We start from the raw sequence: 15,238 nt of genomic DNA on the forward strand, positions 1-15,238 counted from the left end.
AGGCCATTGCACTTTTATCTGATTTGAAAGAAATGGATTTAAATATGTTTATATGTGATTAGAAAACAATTTCCTTTAGCAGTTTTCAACAATTGAAAAACTTCTTAAAAAGCGCTTGGAATAAAGATAAGGCCACTTATTATGTTGATAGCAATGAAGATGCAGGTTCAATTCCTCACCTGAAGGCTTGCTTCATGTGGCACTGGAATATTAGACACGTGTTTCTTCCATCATGAGGCTGAATACATTCCAAGATTGAAGGATTATAATGAATAGAGTTGAAATCTGAAGTCTCGTGGGTTTAGAATGACCTTTGTTCTCCTTGCCTTTGGCAGAAAATCTCTATGGTTATAAGTTTCTCTATGTTTATTATCTAGAAAATTTCAAAATCTATTTTTTTAATGAAATCTGAGAGGCCTATCTGGTAAACTGCTTCAAAACATTTGAAAGTTTTCTATTAATAAGATACGAAAAAATGTATTTTATGTCTACAGTCACGAGTTACAAGAAATTTAGCATGAATTTGCAATGGTGAATAGATGAGGCAGGTCCAGAGGGATACAGAAATCTACTAAGACAAACATCTTCCCAAGTATAACAAGTTACACCCTGCTCATTTCACTGTATTTCCATTCTTATGCCAAATCATCTGTGCAAGGGTTTTGAATGTTATCAAAAGGCTGCTCTTTCGTGCTTGTTCAGCAGACATGATGTATGACATTTAGTTACATATTCCTATACAAGCTTCAGTTCTGCTTTCTAATCAGCAGTATTGATTTATCATTTTTTTAGTGTAAGGATTGCTTTCATTGGTGACTGTTAATGTGAGTGAATTCAGGATCTGTTAGTGGTTCTCACTTCATTATTAGTTATTTGCACCAGTGGTTCTGCTGTTGCTTTTCATTTGGGAAATCTAATAGTGCACATTTGCTAGGTACATGAATCAGGTCTTAATGGAAGGCAGGTTTTGACATTTGTTAACCCACCATTAAAATGTTTTTCAATTTTACTCAGATGATCTTTATTGAAAGAACTAAGATTGGGGGAAAAAATAGGCAAGATGCGACTTGATTTTAACTAAACTAAACGTGTCATGCTGCAAATGTCATCTGTGGTCTTTTTCAAAACCATAAAACTACATTGAATGCACTGCCTGCATTATGACAAATAAAACGTATCACCTACATGAATCTAATAATCCTTTTCTTTGAAGGAAAATTCCAGTACAAAAAGTATGTTGTCCATTCAGCTATTACATAAAACATTATCTCAGGCTGTCTTCTTCCCCCTGCTGTCTTCCCATCGGTTCAGCTACCTGAAGCTAATGTTTTGCCTTTCTGGAAGAAGAGAACTGTATGTCTTGTTTTGAGAGGGAAGTTGTTTTTAAACAAACAAAACCAACCTTGATTTAAGATGTAGTTGACCATAATCTGTTTGAATTGACCTTTGGGACAGATAAAGATGTGCCGCCAGGTGTAACAGAGAACACATACGAACCTAAAAGATCAAAGGATCAGTTCCAGTCAGATAAAGATAGTGGGGAATATGATGTTGTATTTGATAAGACAACAAGAAAATAGGTAAGCTAAAATGTGCTGTCATGTACAAGTAATGATGGACCCTACTTGAATGGTATTAGGGAGAAAAAAGACATGAATAAACATTGATCTGCAAAACCTTGAAGGTTAAAAAAAGGTAATTTTGTTTGTTTTTCTGATGCCAAGGTAGGATTAAATACACTTGTGTGTTTGGAATGTACACAGAAAAGGTAGCCATCCCCAACGGTTAGTCCAATTTAATAGTAATGCAAATATGCTATTACCTTGTAAGGCCAGCTTGAAAATTACACCTTTAAAATTCTTGAAAATCTTACAGATAGGGATTTGTATTAGAGCTATGTAATATGTCAAAAAGACAGTGCGTTTTCTTAGCTCTACAATGGACTGACAGATAATCTAGGACATGAGAGGGTGATTCTGCTGCTGCCGGTTTAATCAACCTTGAAGGAGACCTGAGTAGGCTGCTGGGTCACTAGGCTGGCAGCAGCTGGCCACTGAGTTAATTGAGACCTCCAGATTCTAAGTAGAGTAAGTTAAAGCATCCTGTCAATCCCTCTGTGTTCAGAGTGCTTACTTCTTTCACCTGTATGCTTTCAATTGTGTTATTCTGAAGCATCATTAGATACTTATTATGGGCTTTGGGAAAGGTCAAACCAAAAGTGATTCAGTAGCTGAGATACCTATTTAGAAACATTGCCTAAATTCAGTTTCTGTAAGAAAGTTTCTGTTGATGTCGCTTAACCTAAATCATCCTGATGAAAAAGTATCCCTAATTGCTTTTTCCAATTTTTTTTTTTTTTTTTCAAATCTAAGTTTTTCAAATTTCATATTTAAATTCTTCCAAATTTAAAAAATGCACTTGTTTTTGTCATGCTTTTCCGTATCTCCTTTTTGGAAAAGCTGACATGTGCCCTACTCATACCTTTCAGCACAATGCTTAAGCTGTCCTTGCTTGTAACTCTGACAAAGTTCTTAGTCAGTGTTTGCTTTCACATTTAAGGAAAAGCAGGAACATTTATTGTTCTGATTTTGTTTTGGCATTTCTTGAAGGTAATGTTGTGACTGAAATGCTTTGGAATTATATGGAAATGCACAGAGAATAATTCTTTTAATTTTTGGTTTCCAAATATATTATTCATGAAACCTCTTTGAAAATGAGAATAGCTCTTAGAGTCTTTTCTGGATGTAACATTCATCTTTTTGTGACTCCTGATTGAAAAGAAATTCTTTATCTTACTTGAACTATAAGTTTGTCAAGGTACAAACCACCTCTTAACCGTCTTCTTCAATCTTTTCATATAAATGTGCATGTAATACCATGTCCATTTTTATGCATGCACTTTGAATGGAAATGGTATATTCTATATAACCTTGGTATGACTAAGATTCCTTACATTTCTGAAAGCAGAAGATCAGATTTGGCTATGGGAGTTTGTGTTACAGCCAAATGTTTTGTTATTAAATATTAAACCTTGAAAACAAATTATTTTCTGAAATCCCAGTTTTCTCACCTAGTTAATAAGTCATTGTTTAGAACCTACATGTAAGGAAATAATCCCTCCGAGGTGAACTTTCAGTAAGCCGTAAGGGAAAACATTTATTATTGTACTGGGCTTATGTGGCAAGGTTTTGCTAGTGTGGGAGCTGAAGGGTGGGTATAACCTGGAGGAGGCTGCAGCCCATGGAGAGCCCCCGCAGGAGCAGGGGGTCTGGGGGGAGCTGCTGCCTGTGGGAAGCCCATGCAGGATCAGTTTCACAAGAACTGCATCACTGCATCATGTGGGAAGGGCCCCATGCTTGGATTGGAGCGAGGGCAGAAAGTGAGGATGAAGGAGCGGCAGAGTGCTGGGGACTGACCACAATCTGCATTTCCCTGTGCCTTAAGCAGAAGAGGTAGAAAAGGATGGAATGGGGAGGGTGAAGAGGAGGGAAAGGTGTTTGTAGTTCACTTTTAGTTCTCACTGCTCAAGTCTGTTATCAGTAGGCTGTAAATTACACTGGTCTCACTTATGCTGTTCCTGTTTTGCCTGTGAGGGTGAGCGATCTCCCTGTCACTATGTCAATTCATAAGCTTCGTATTTTCTCCCTCCTGTCCTTTTGAGGAGAGGGAGTGAGAGAGTGGCATGGTGGTCCTTAGCTGCCCATCGGTGTTACACCTCTAGAGTTATGTGTGTAGAATGTTATTATTTCAAATCTTTTTTTTTTTTTTTTTCCCATAGGCATTTAGACCATCATAAGCTATGGGATCCCAACGAATTTGCTGTTTCCTGCTTCAAAATCATCATGTATTCTATACAGGTAGGTTTTTTTCGGGGTTTGCTTTCCTCACATACACATTTTGAGTACATGGGTTAAATGCTTACTTCACCACGGTAATGCTAGATAGTAGATTAAGTCAATGAATCCGGAAAATCCTTTTGCTTAATTCCTTTATCTTAAACTTTTCAAATAATAACTTCTGATCGCAAAGCATAACTAAGTTATCTGATTTATTTTCAATTAATGTACACTTGCAAAAGAATAAATAAGTTATGGAATGCTTAGTTGATGGTATTGTGGAGGTCCCTCAGCAAGCTCGTGAAGAAGGAGCAGGATAACCATACTGCTCTGGAATTGTGCTTAGTAAATAAATGTCTTAAGTTGGCCGTGTCTCCATGCCAATACAGCTGTACTGTTCTTACAACCCAAGAAACAAACTTCATATAGAGCTGCGCTGCACTAACTGGTATATATATATATATTTTTTTTATTTATTTATTTTTTTTACCAGTGGACAACTACTGGGTGTCTGTTGCAAAGCAATCAAAGCCTGACTCTTGGACTGTGTAAAGCACAGACACCCAAAAGATAAAGTCATGAAATTACAGCTTTGTAAAAGAAAGACAAGTTTACTCAGTGTTTGTATCAACAATGCATTTCTGTAAGATAGCTAAGTCCTTGAACTGCATTTAGTTGAATTAAATAGTATGTCATACATCCCCTGTTCTTGCAGACACTTCTAGGTACCTGAATACCGTAAGCATTTATGTGTTGGGCTACATGGATCTGCGTGGCATCATGTGTTACGGTAGTTTTGTTAGTCCTTATTTAATCTTGAATTGAAATTTAAACAAAGTTGTAAGAATGTTGTAGAATAGGAACATGGTGATGACTGTAGCTGAATAGTGTATGAGTTTATTCTTTAATAAAGTCACAGATAAAGCTTTTTTCTCATTTTCTCTTCTTTAATAGGCACAGTATTCCCATCATGTAATACAAGAAATTCTCAGACACCTTGATGTTTGCAAAAGGGATTCACCACGAGTTCGTGCTGGCATTATTCAGGTTCTTTTGGAAGCAGTTGCAATAGCAGCTAAAGGATCAATAGGTAAGTCTTACTAAAATAATGGCATCAACCAGAGGATAGATTTGAGGGATGGTGTTTGTTTCTGCTTTGTTTTCAGACTAATAAAAAGATGCATTTTGGAGAAGGCTTTTTGTATGTTAGTTTTTTCCTCTGTGTGCTGATAAAACTTGCTTGAAATCTTACTCCATTTATAATTAATTAAATGTTCTTGGTCGTTTGACTGCTAATGGATGTATAATCCTTTGCATAAAAAAAAAAAAAGTAGATTTATTTTTACAGCCTTGAGAAAGACAGGAATTTCTTCTTGATAAGAAGTCGCAAAGTCTTGAGGGAACTGTGTGTGTCTACAAGAAGTCAAGACAACTGCTGCTTTGCGATACAGCTGATATAAGAGGACCAGTAACAAAGGAATTGAGAGCAGAATGATCTTGCAGAATTTTACCTTAGTAAATATGAAGCAGCTAAAATAAGGTGAATTACATAATTTAAGGTAGTATAGTTCCACAAAATTAGAGTATTTTTTCAGATCTGTACACACGTGTACTTCTCTGCTGTTGCTTTTCTCCAGTCTTGAGCTGAAACATTATTGCTTTAGTTCATTAACTTGTGTCTGACGTAGACTCACAAGTACAAGACCCACTTAAACACAGAAATGAAACTTGTGAAGGCTTTTATCATATTATGAGAAGAGCTCGTTATTTGATCCAATAAATGGAACTGGAGTTTAATAACTGAAATTCAGGGGCAAGCTCATACAGTTTAACCCGTTCAGCAGCCACATACCATTTCTATGTAGAATTTCTGGTGATTTGATTCCAACCAATAGTGAAACACCCACACAGCCACTTGCTTACATCCCTCTTCCCCAGGACAGGGAGGAAATAGCAGGAAGGTGAGAAGTCTCATAGATCAAGATAGCAACAGTTTATAAGTGAAGCAAAAATTGAATGCGCAGGCAAAGCAAAGGAATTTATTCGTTATTTCCCATCTGCGGGCAGATGTTTAGCAAGTCTCTGAAAGCAGGGCCTCAGCATGCATAACATAAGTTATGTGGGAAGACAGCTAGCATACCAGCAAATGTCACTCCCATTCCTTCTTCTCTCCTTGAGATTTTCTGGCTGAGCTCGAGATTGTATGGTGTGGAATACCCATACCAAAGGGGTAATTTTGGTCAGTTTGTGTTAGCTGTCTGGGTTGTATCTCCTCTCAGTTTTTTTTTTGCATGCCCACAGCCTACTCACTGTTGAGACAGAGTGGGAAAAAGAAAAAGCTTTGGTGCTGTGGAAGCACCATTGACCAGTAGCCAAAAACACTGATGTGCTATCAACACTGTTTGAGTCAGAAATCCAACGCATGGCACCACATGAGCTGCTATGAAGAAAATTAACTCCATCCCAGCCAGACCCCATACAACTTGATAGTAATGGGTTGTGCACATACACGTGATCGCGTTTCCTGATTCTGAAGTAACTTCTAAAATACCAGGATGTAGGCACACAAGCTTATCTCTAGGCTGTATCCTTCAAACAGTGAATTTCGCTTGTTCTCTGGTTAATCTTATTTCTCCTGAAAAAAGACAAACTCAAAAGGCTAGTTTTCATTTTCTTAAGGCATCTTTCCCTTGATGAGTGCAATCATGTGTTGTTTCCAGGTCCAGCAGTTCTGGAGGTTTTTAATACCTTACTGAAGCACTTGCGCATCAGTGTTGACTTTGAGTTGGGTGATAGGCGCAGTTCATCAGGAAGTGCCACTTTCAGCACAGCCTCCAAGGAGAGTGATGAGAGGATTGTCCAGAATGCTATTATTCAAACAATTGGTGAGTAATGAGGGTATCACAGGCTCATTTTTTAAGTTCTTCCTCCCACCCTTTTCTCAGCAAGGAGGTACTAAAACAGACCTTGAATTGGAAAGGAATAAAGGTGAGTGGTATCTCTGTATTTGCGTCTAAATCACAGGCTCACTTTACAGAATTGGCTTCTGAAAGACTGTTCTTATATAATATTAACTGAGCAGGCAGCCAGGAAGCTCAAAGAAAATTAAAATGCTGGTGGAATTGCAGTAAATGCGTTAGTTCCATTATTATGTATCCATTGAAATATAGACATCATTCTGTACCTTTGGTACAGCTCTAATACTAGTCTGTTAATGAAAATAAGCTGGCAAGTTGTATGAAGTAATGCAGTTTTGTAGATACTACTTGAAAGCTTGTAGAAACCAGTGTTAAAACACAGCAAGAGTGACACCCAGTGGCCAGTTGTTTTACCATGACTTAACTGTAGTACTTCTGTCATGGAATCATGGAATGCATTAGGTTGGGGAGAAACCTTTTTATGCACAGCGCTCAAAATGATAGCAACAGTGTCTGTAAATGATTTCATAAAAATAGGCTCCCTCATTTTTTTCAGATTTTTCTGTTTAACGATATATATTGCAGTGAATTTATGATGTGTGTTTGCAGTGCCCTTTGCATTCCTCCTTCTTTAAGTATCTTAAATTCTATTCCCTAGGCTGTATCTTTGCTCATTCCTTCCAGCTTTCTGGAGCAGTAGAAAATATGTAGTAGACTGTTTCTCACTATTACAATAAAATTCAAAGTTAGTTTTAATATATATTGTCTCTCCAATTCTATCACAGTTGCATTTACACTATCTCACAGTGATAATCTCAAAGTAATATAGTTATAAACCTCTGAGATCTGTTAGCAAACCCATTCTATTTAATGGTGTCATAAGAACAGACTAAAGTAGTAACACTGTGTTCCACAAGAAACACTTACAATTCCTCGCTAGTTACAGGTAAGGGTTGACAACTTCTCAATGATACATTTAAGAGGATGAGATTAGAAAATATTAAAATTCAAAGAAGAAACTGTCATGAAAAGACTCTATATGCCATTAAGTAGAAGCGAACATGTGAATATTCTGCCCTAAAACAAATCATAGTTTATTTCAAAAGATAGACCCAGATAGAATAAACTTCGTATTAATCTATTTTGACTTTATAAATGAATTCCTTGTATAAATAAGTTTTATCTTTTAAAGAGGCTCTATATTTATTTCTTTGGTCTGTGAATTCAGCCTTTTTTTATTATTATTATTTTTAGGATTTTTTGGAAGCAATCTCCCAGATTACCAGAGGTCAGAGATCATGATGTTCATTATGGGAAAAGTACCCGTTTTTGGGTCAACTTCACAGTCACTGGATACAAGTCACCTTGGGTTTGTATGAATTCCTATATTTTTGTATTTCTAATTAAAAACATAAATTTTAGAATGCTGAATAAGAAGTAGGGAAAAAAAAAAAAAAGAAAAATGAAATGCAAATTCTCACTTATTGGGGGCTACATTAAATGCCATAGAGAAACAAAACAAGCATAGCATCATCAACATGAACTCAGTCTTCAGGCATATCACTAATATAGAAAATACTTGATTGAAATGCAACTTATTTTGCACTAAAATATTTTTGCTCTCCATATCTTTACAAATATTGCTGAAATTACCTACTTAATGGCCTGTCAATTCCATAACTTCTTAAATGTGTATTTTCTGAATGAGGGAAATTGAACTCTGACTACATTTTTTCAAATAGCTGTGTAATTTACTCACAGGTTTTGCTTTCTTTTCATTCTGTATAAACTGATTTCACATTAAGAAATTGTAGAAATTACAGTGAATTTGTGTCATTTTAGATTTACTTTTTTATTAAGAAATAGGAAAAAGCTACTCCTGTAATAAACCTATAATTAAATAGCTGCCATACTAAGAAATAATACTTTTTGTTTGTTTGTTTGTTTGTTTCTGTAGCTTTAATGTTAATGTTTAAAGCTACTTTTCCTTAATATGAGGAAAGTAACTGAAAGGGTTACCTCTGTTCTGGCCAGGTATGCATGGATACTTTGTACCACATATACTTTTCTAGCAGTCTGATATCCCTGCTAGCTTTAAGTCACTCTCATTCTTCTTGTTTCTTGCTAGTTTTTCATATACTTTAAAAATTCAAAATAAAATAAAATACTGTGTCCCTGCAGTATGAGCAGTAGTGCTCCATAGAAGACAGAAATCTGGCTGTGCCAGGCAATTAACATGGAAGGCATTTGAAATATGGATTGATTTAGAATTTTGTACTTGGACTATCAGTTGCAGGGGGAGAGGAGCCCCCCTACAATTTTTCCTTGTTACTTTTTGTAAACACAGGACTGAGCAGTATGGTATGTATGTGCCATTCTGAAGAAAGGCTTTCTGACTGATGGTAGTCTTGCATTACTTACCTGGAAATTTGTTCTCTGCTACACAAAACATTTGACTAATACTACAAGTGGATATAGCCAGGGTAATAGCCAGTGGAAATGGAATTTTCTACTGTTACGCAGGAGCCAACTTTTTACTGGTAGAGGCTTGCTCTTCCCTTACACTGTTTGGTGGACAAAGGGGTTTGCAGATTAAGAGTGTATCTTTTTCACTTTCTTGAAAGACTGCTTTTGAATAGAACACTTTATTCCAATTACACTTTTATTTTGTAAGATCTTGCAAGAGCAGCACAATGTGGCTGTAATATCGATAGTTATTTAACTTCTTTTAGTACCAACAGGTGGAAAATGAGAAGAGATGAAGAACAGGTTAACTGGTGTTTTGCGTGGCTTCCTGTGGTTTCTTTCATATTTTTGTCTTGCTGATTTTGCAGATTACTTTTTTTCAAACTCAAAGTTTTGGGAGAAAAAATGTTCTGGCTTCTTAATAGAACTCAATTACATTTTAAGTCTGAAAACGTTCTGAGCACTGATGCCTATGAAAATAAAGTCAAGCATGTACCAATTGAACGCTTTAGATACTTAGATACATGGAGATTTTAAAATGGAACATGAAGATTTGAGTCTGGTTCACATATATCATTTACTATTGTTTCAGTTGTGTATGTGTGTTCATTATTTAAGGTTTGCTATAAGTGTCCCTTTCAAAAATGCTTAGGTACTGCACGGCATTTGGAGATATTTTCCTCTTACTTCTGGCCATCCTGCGTCCCGTCCAAGACTACTGTATTCGCTTGTCAAAAACAAAGTTGCTAGAATGGTGTTATAGATGAGTAGAATAATATTTTGAAGCTATGCAAAGGATTGATTTTCAACTTTTTTTTCCAATTGTAGGGATTTGGGAACTAGGAGGATTCAAATCATGTTATTGAGGTCTTTACTTATGGTAAGCCTTCTGTATTCAGTATAAGCATGCAGTGTATTATGTGTGTATTTATGCATATAAGTACAGTATTTCAAATTTGTATTATGAAATTTAACATATGTTTGTATTAAATAGATCTGTAGTTCTACTGAGAAAAATTGTGACAGCGTTTTCCCAACATGGGTTAGAAGCAGATCAGGAAATATGCCTCCATCTCTTAGAGCACTTTAGTGAGTATCAGTTACAATTGGATCTGCAGATCCAAAAGAATATCACGAAGTAGGTTGAGCTGACTTGTTCTGCTAGCAACATTAAAGTGAAATCACTTGTCTCTGGCATCAGAAAGGCTGTAATTAGTAAAATGACTAGTATTTTTAAATTGTGGGAATGGATGCCTATCTCCAAGGCTTTAGAGCCTCAGGCACCATTGTTCTTTCCTTCCTAGTATTTCCCAAATTTCTCGTAAGCTACAATTAAATGTTTTATTACAATTACACTTTTCAAATGTAAACCTTCAAAGAGTATTTCTGAAAATTGCTGGTGTCATCTTTGAAGCATTTTATGATGGACTAAAATAAAGAGAAACACCTTCTGGTTTAAAGAGACAATTTATCCATAGTTCCAATGCAGGTTTTATACAGATATTATCAACGCAAGTGTGTACCTGGGAGGGTGAGGGGTGGTCACTAGTTCTTCTTTCAGCATTAACAATGAACAATGTAGAGGGATGTTCTTATTTAATTCACATAGAATTTAGCAGTGCTTAACTCTGTCCATTGTCCATAGCATTATCTTAGAGATTTAGGCCTGTCAACCTCTTTTTAAAGATTCCAATTAGAACTTACTTGTCAGGAACTTCCTGAATGCTAGTTTTAACCCTAATACTGGCACTTGTGGGTCTTGGCAATAACAGAAATAATCTTTATTGCACTGGTTGCAGTAAATAAATAAAAATAAAATGACAGTAATCTAAAAAAGTAGATGATAAAAGAAATTGTTTACACAGCCTTTTTTTCCCTCATAATATAAATGCCACAATTCTCTTGGTTTATTCAGTAAAAACAAGGTATGTCCTGATAGTAAGATTCAGAAGTAAGTAGTATATGAGGCTCTCGCTTGTAGAATCCTGGCCTATTTTGTTAGAGAAGCTGAAAACTGCTTAGTGACTGAGGTAGGGGAAATAGTATGAAGAACCGTTTCATTACTAAAACCGTAGAATGCCTTCTGGGAAAATAAACTTCTATCCCTGCATCACCATGAAATTTGTGCATGGTGTTAAGCAAATCAGTTAAACAGTTCTTTGCAGGTCAGAATATGAAATCCTAGACTCTCTTGCAGAAGAGCTGAGCAATCACAGTTACAATTTAAAGACAGAAAGCACTTAAAAGCAGAAAAAGGAAAGCATTTAAAGCAGAAAAAGGACCTCATAGGGTCATATTGCACGCTGTCTTCATTTAAGAATCAGCTATGTCTAAACTGTTTCTGACAATATTTATCTAACCAGTCTAAAAATTCTATCCAATTCTATCCAAGAGCTGTTGTAATTGTTTGGGATGCCTGCAAGTAGGCTGTGGGGGATCCAAATTTTGCATATGGATGGATTTGAACGCTTTTGTTGATGAATTTTGTTTCATATCTTCTTGTAGGGTACAAAAGTAAAATCACATCACTCCCCAAAGATCTGAAAGTAGATGTTTTGATGCGTAATGAATTACTCTGATATTGATAAATATTGTCAAAAAACAGTGGAAGGAATTTGTGTTCAAAGCAAAAGTTTTTTATTTCAGTATATAAGGTGTGGACTGCACACATCTTAAGCAACTAGAAGTTGCTGAATCCTGCCTGTTCTGTGTGCTGAACTGAGCACTGTGCATCATCTGTTATGTAAAAAATAATGCTTCATAACACGACGAGTCTCATCTGGCATACACACAGGCAGACACCTTAGTGTTGTATAGGCAATTCAAATCTGGCACTTCATTAAATATATGAACTTTTATTTGCAGCATTACTGTTTGTAAAATTAATAATTTTCCATTTTAATAAAGATTGATCAGATTCCTTCCTGTGGCATTGATAATGCCCTCCTGCTACTTTGCCAACCAATTTCCTACCTATTCAGTTACGCAGTAGGAATAGTGCTTGCACACATTTGCATGTAAAAGCAGTAATAGTATAGAATGTACGCAATGAAGATATAATTATGTAGTCTTAAACATATGATTGTTTTTATTATAATTAATTTTTGGATTTAACATCTACTTCAAGAGATAGAAACCATTTAAACATTTCTGACTGCAGTAAATGTACAACTGATTAATATATAATCAGTTATATTAAAGTTAACTAACTCTTCATTATATATCTGCAAATCTTGTTTTAGAGAAAAAAAATGAGGTAAGTCAGCATTAGCATTAATTTAAAAAAAAATACCACTGTAGCAGATTTCCAAGAAAATGCTTTTTCCTTGGTTTCTTTTTTTTTTTTTTTGCAATAAACTGGTATCCATAAATGTTTAAAATATATGTATAGGGCTTGATTTCTCTCTCTCTCTCTCTCTCTCAGAAATTGTTACCTTCATTTTATGCCCTGCAAATCACTCTTGTTATTTCTTATAAATTTGATAAATGGTTACTTTATTTTTGCTTTTTAAGTGTTGACAGAGTAGGGATCCTAAGAAATACCACTTTAACACAGATTAGTGTGTTCATTTGAACCTGAATATTAAAGTCCGTCCAAATCTGTAGTGGAGTTAGGAATTTTCAGAACTAATACAGTACTTCTGGTTGAATCCACTTCTCAGATGCCAGCCAAGGCCTGCTAAAATGTGAGTGACAGCTGCAAGTAATTTTCATACTGTAGTAATGACACATACTAATATTCAGCTTCAACTATGAACAGGTAACTTCAGGATACAAAGCAACGACGATAACTAATGCGCTTCCCGCCCCATTTCTGGACCCATTGTTGTCTCCTTCACTCATGGAGGACTCTGAGCTAAGGCAGCTGGTCTTGGAAATACTGCATAATCTCATTGATCGGCATGACAACAGAGCAAAACTCAGAGGGATACGGTAATTCTTCTTTGTTTGCCATGGTTCTACATTAATTGAAGTTCTACTTTAGTATCTGAATGATAAGTAATTTTGATTTTTAAATATTTTTCCAAATATGAAATGTTAATGTACTGTTTTGATAAATGCACAGTGTTCTGTATCGTTTATTAATGGAAAGAATTTTACAGGTAAACAATTCATGATACATTAAAAGACTGCTCCAATATCTGAAAGTTTAATTGACTTTGTGACTGATTATCTGCTTTGTGGATAACAGACTATGGTACTTTATATACAGGAAAAAAATACCTGTGGTTGTCATAATTATGTTTATGGTTCTGTCTCTTCAACTGAAATCTGAATATCATTGTTAAACATAAATATAATTAAAATGGAAATTGCTTCAAGATTTGTTTGAATAGTTCATTTATTTCATGTCCTCTTCCCCTTTCAACTTTTTTTTTCCTGAAACGGTATCTTGGTTTCCTTTGTAGAATAATACCAGATGTTTCTGATCTAAAGATAAAACGAGACAAAATTTCAAGGCAAGACGTCAGCTTCATGAAAAAGGTAATAGAACAAAGCTAACTTTTCCATCTAGAAAGAAGATGAAGTAACTGAACCACTATCTTTGCTTTTCTTCAACTTTTTTGCAGCAAGCTGAATATATCAGTATCAAGTGATTTTAATTCTAATTAGTTTCTTGAATGTTGAGGACTTGTAGGTGCTTCAGAGATGGTTCCATGGAATAAAATTTTTATTTATGTCTTTCGTGGAAATCCTTGCATGTGTGAAATTAGAGAAGTGTATATCTAAACTATGGTTCTGAAAACCTTTCTCTATCGTTAGATCACTGTGCTGCATTTCTTTTATCCTCAGTATGGTCTTTTCATACAGATTCAATTCTCAATTCCTTAGTTAAAACTCAATTAAAATAAAAACTCAATTAACAATAGTAGTTGCACTTATTTTCTGTGTATTTTCACGTTTAATTAAGAGCTCTTCTTTAAAAGCCTTAGCAAAATGTCTTATGTCTTCTTCAAAGTTAACATTACTTCAGACATAAAAATTGAACCTCCTTACAAGGTACTGTTTTTTTCAGGATATCATTCCAATTGATTTCTGAATATGTTTGGTTCTAAAGAAGAACGGATTTTTTTTAGATGATTTTTATGTGGGTTAAAATTACTTCTTTATACTAATCACTTTACTTTCTACAATGTATTTAGTTACTAATGTGCTCTGTCATTCCTGAGTATAGCTGATCTGTGTGGTTATATTTGTAAACAAAAAATACAGATTCCTGCAGTGAGTGGAAGCAGGCCTTAAAAACGTTGATCATTGTCACCTGCCTGAGATGATATTAGTTTCTCACAGCTGTCCTTTGCTGCATTCCTTTTGTTTTCTATCAGCTATGAAATAAAAGATGCATGTCTTTGAAGTATAGATGCGGAAGTATAGGGTCTTCAGTGTATAGACTCTGAAGTAAATAATTTTTTAACATTAAGTAAATCTTTGTTAAATATTTTGGTTAGAAAAATTGGGAGAATTGATATTTAATTTGTCCAGAGGCAAAGATACTATTTCTATATAAAAGTATGCAAAATAGTTGTGCTGCTTTCAAGTAAGTTTGCAAGGTATGCGTTCTTGCTAGGTTAGTACAGTTGTTATTCCTTGCAGTATATTTGTCCCTGTTCTGAATAATGTTGGAATAAGACAAGTATAAAGAATACTCCAACATAGGCAATTAGTAGTAATGTGTCTTTTTGAAAAATGAATTATATTGGAATTCATCGATACAGTACCTTGGATTTATTTACATCAATCAGTTTGGATAAGCTGCGTATACTGATTACGCTAGCATACAAATTTTAATTGCCAAACTAAGTATTTGACAGTTAGTCAAGTTAGTTGACAGTTGACCATTAATTAATGTTCTTATCTGAAAAAGAGGGCAGGAGAGGAAAATAGACTCTAATCAGATTAAGAATAGATTATACGGTCTTCTAAAAATGTTTTAACCCTGTGGAATGATATCACTTAATAATTATCTGTGATACTGTGTTAGGTGCGTATCATAAACTTGATTTTACATACCCGATT

The 15,238-nt window shown here is 35.1% G+C and overlaps 1 protein-coding gene across 5 annotated transcripts in view; it reads left to right on the forward strand.

Moving 5' to 3' along the window:
* Positions 1 to 15,238, forward strand: part of EFR3A (EFR3 homolog A) — an 81,868-nt gene that overhangs the window by 47,077 nt on the left and 19,553 nt on the right. For all 5 annotated transcript variants that reach the window (XM_082754520.1, XM_082754519.1, XM_082754522.1 and 2 more), the window contains 7 exons: positions 3,779 to 3,857; positions 4,791 to 4,926; positions 6,557 to 6,721; positions 8,009 to 8,123; positions 10,049 to 10,100; positions 12,981 to 13,153; positions 13,630 to 13,705. In XM_082754520.1, the coding sequence (XP_082610646.1) occupies positions 3,779 to 3,857; positions 4,791 to 4,926; positions 6,557 to 6,721; positions 8,009 to 8,123; positions 10,049 to 10,100; positions 12,981 to 13,153; positions 13,630 to 13,705 (796 nt within the window). The remainder of the gene's footprint in view (positions 1 to 3,778; positions 3,858 to 4,790; positions 4,927 to 6,556; positions 6,722 to 8,008; positions 8,124 to 10,048; positions 10,101 to 12,980; positions 13,154 to 13,629; positions 13,706 to 15,238) is intronic.

The sequence above is a fragment of the Aythya marila genome (genome assembly GCF_965140915.1).
Source record: "Aythya marila genome assembly, chromosome: 2".
Taxonomy (NCBI): Eukaryota; Metazoa; Chordata; class Aves; order Anseriformes; family Anatidae; genus Aythya; species Aythya marila.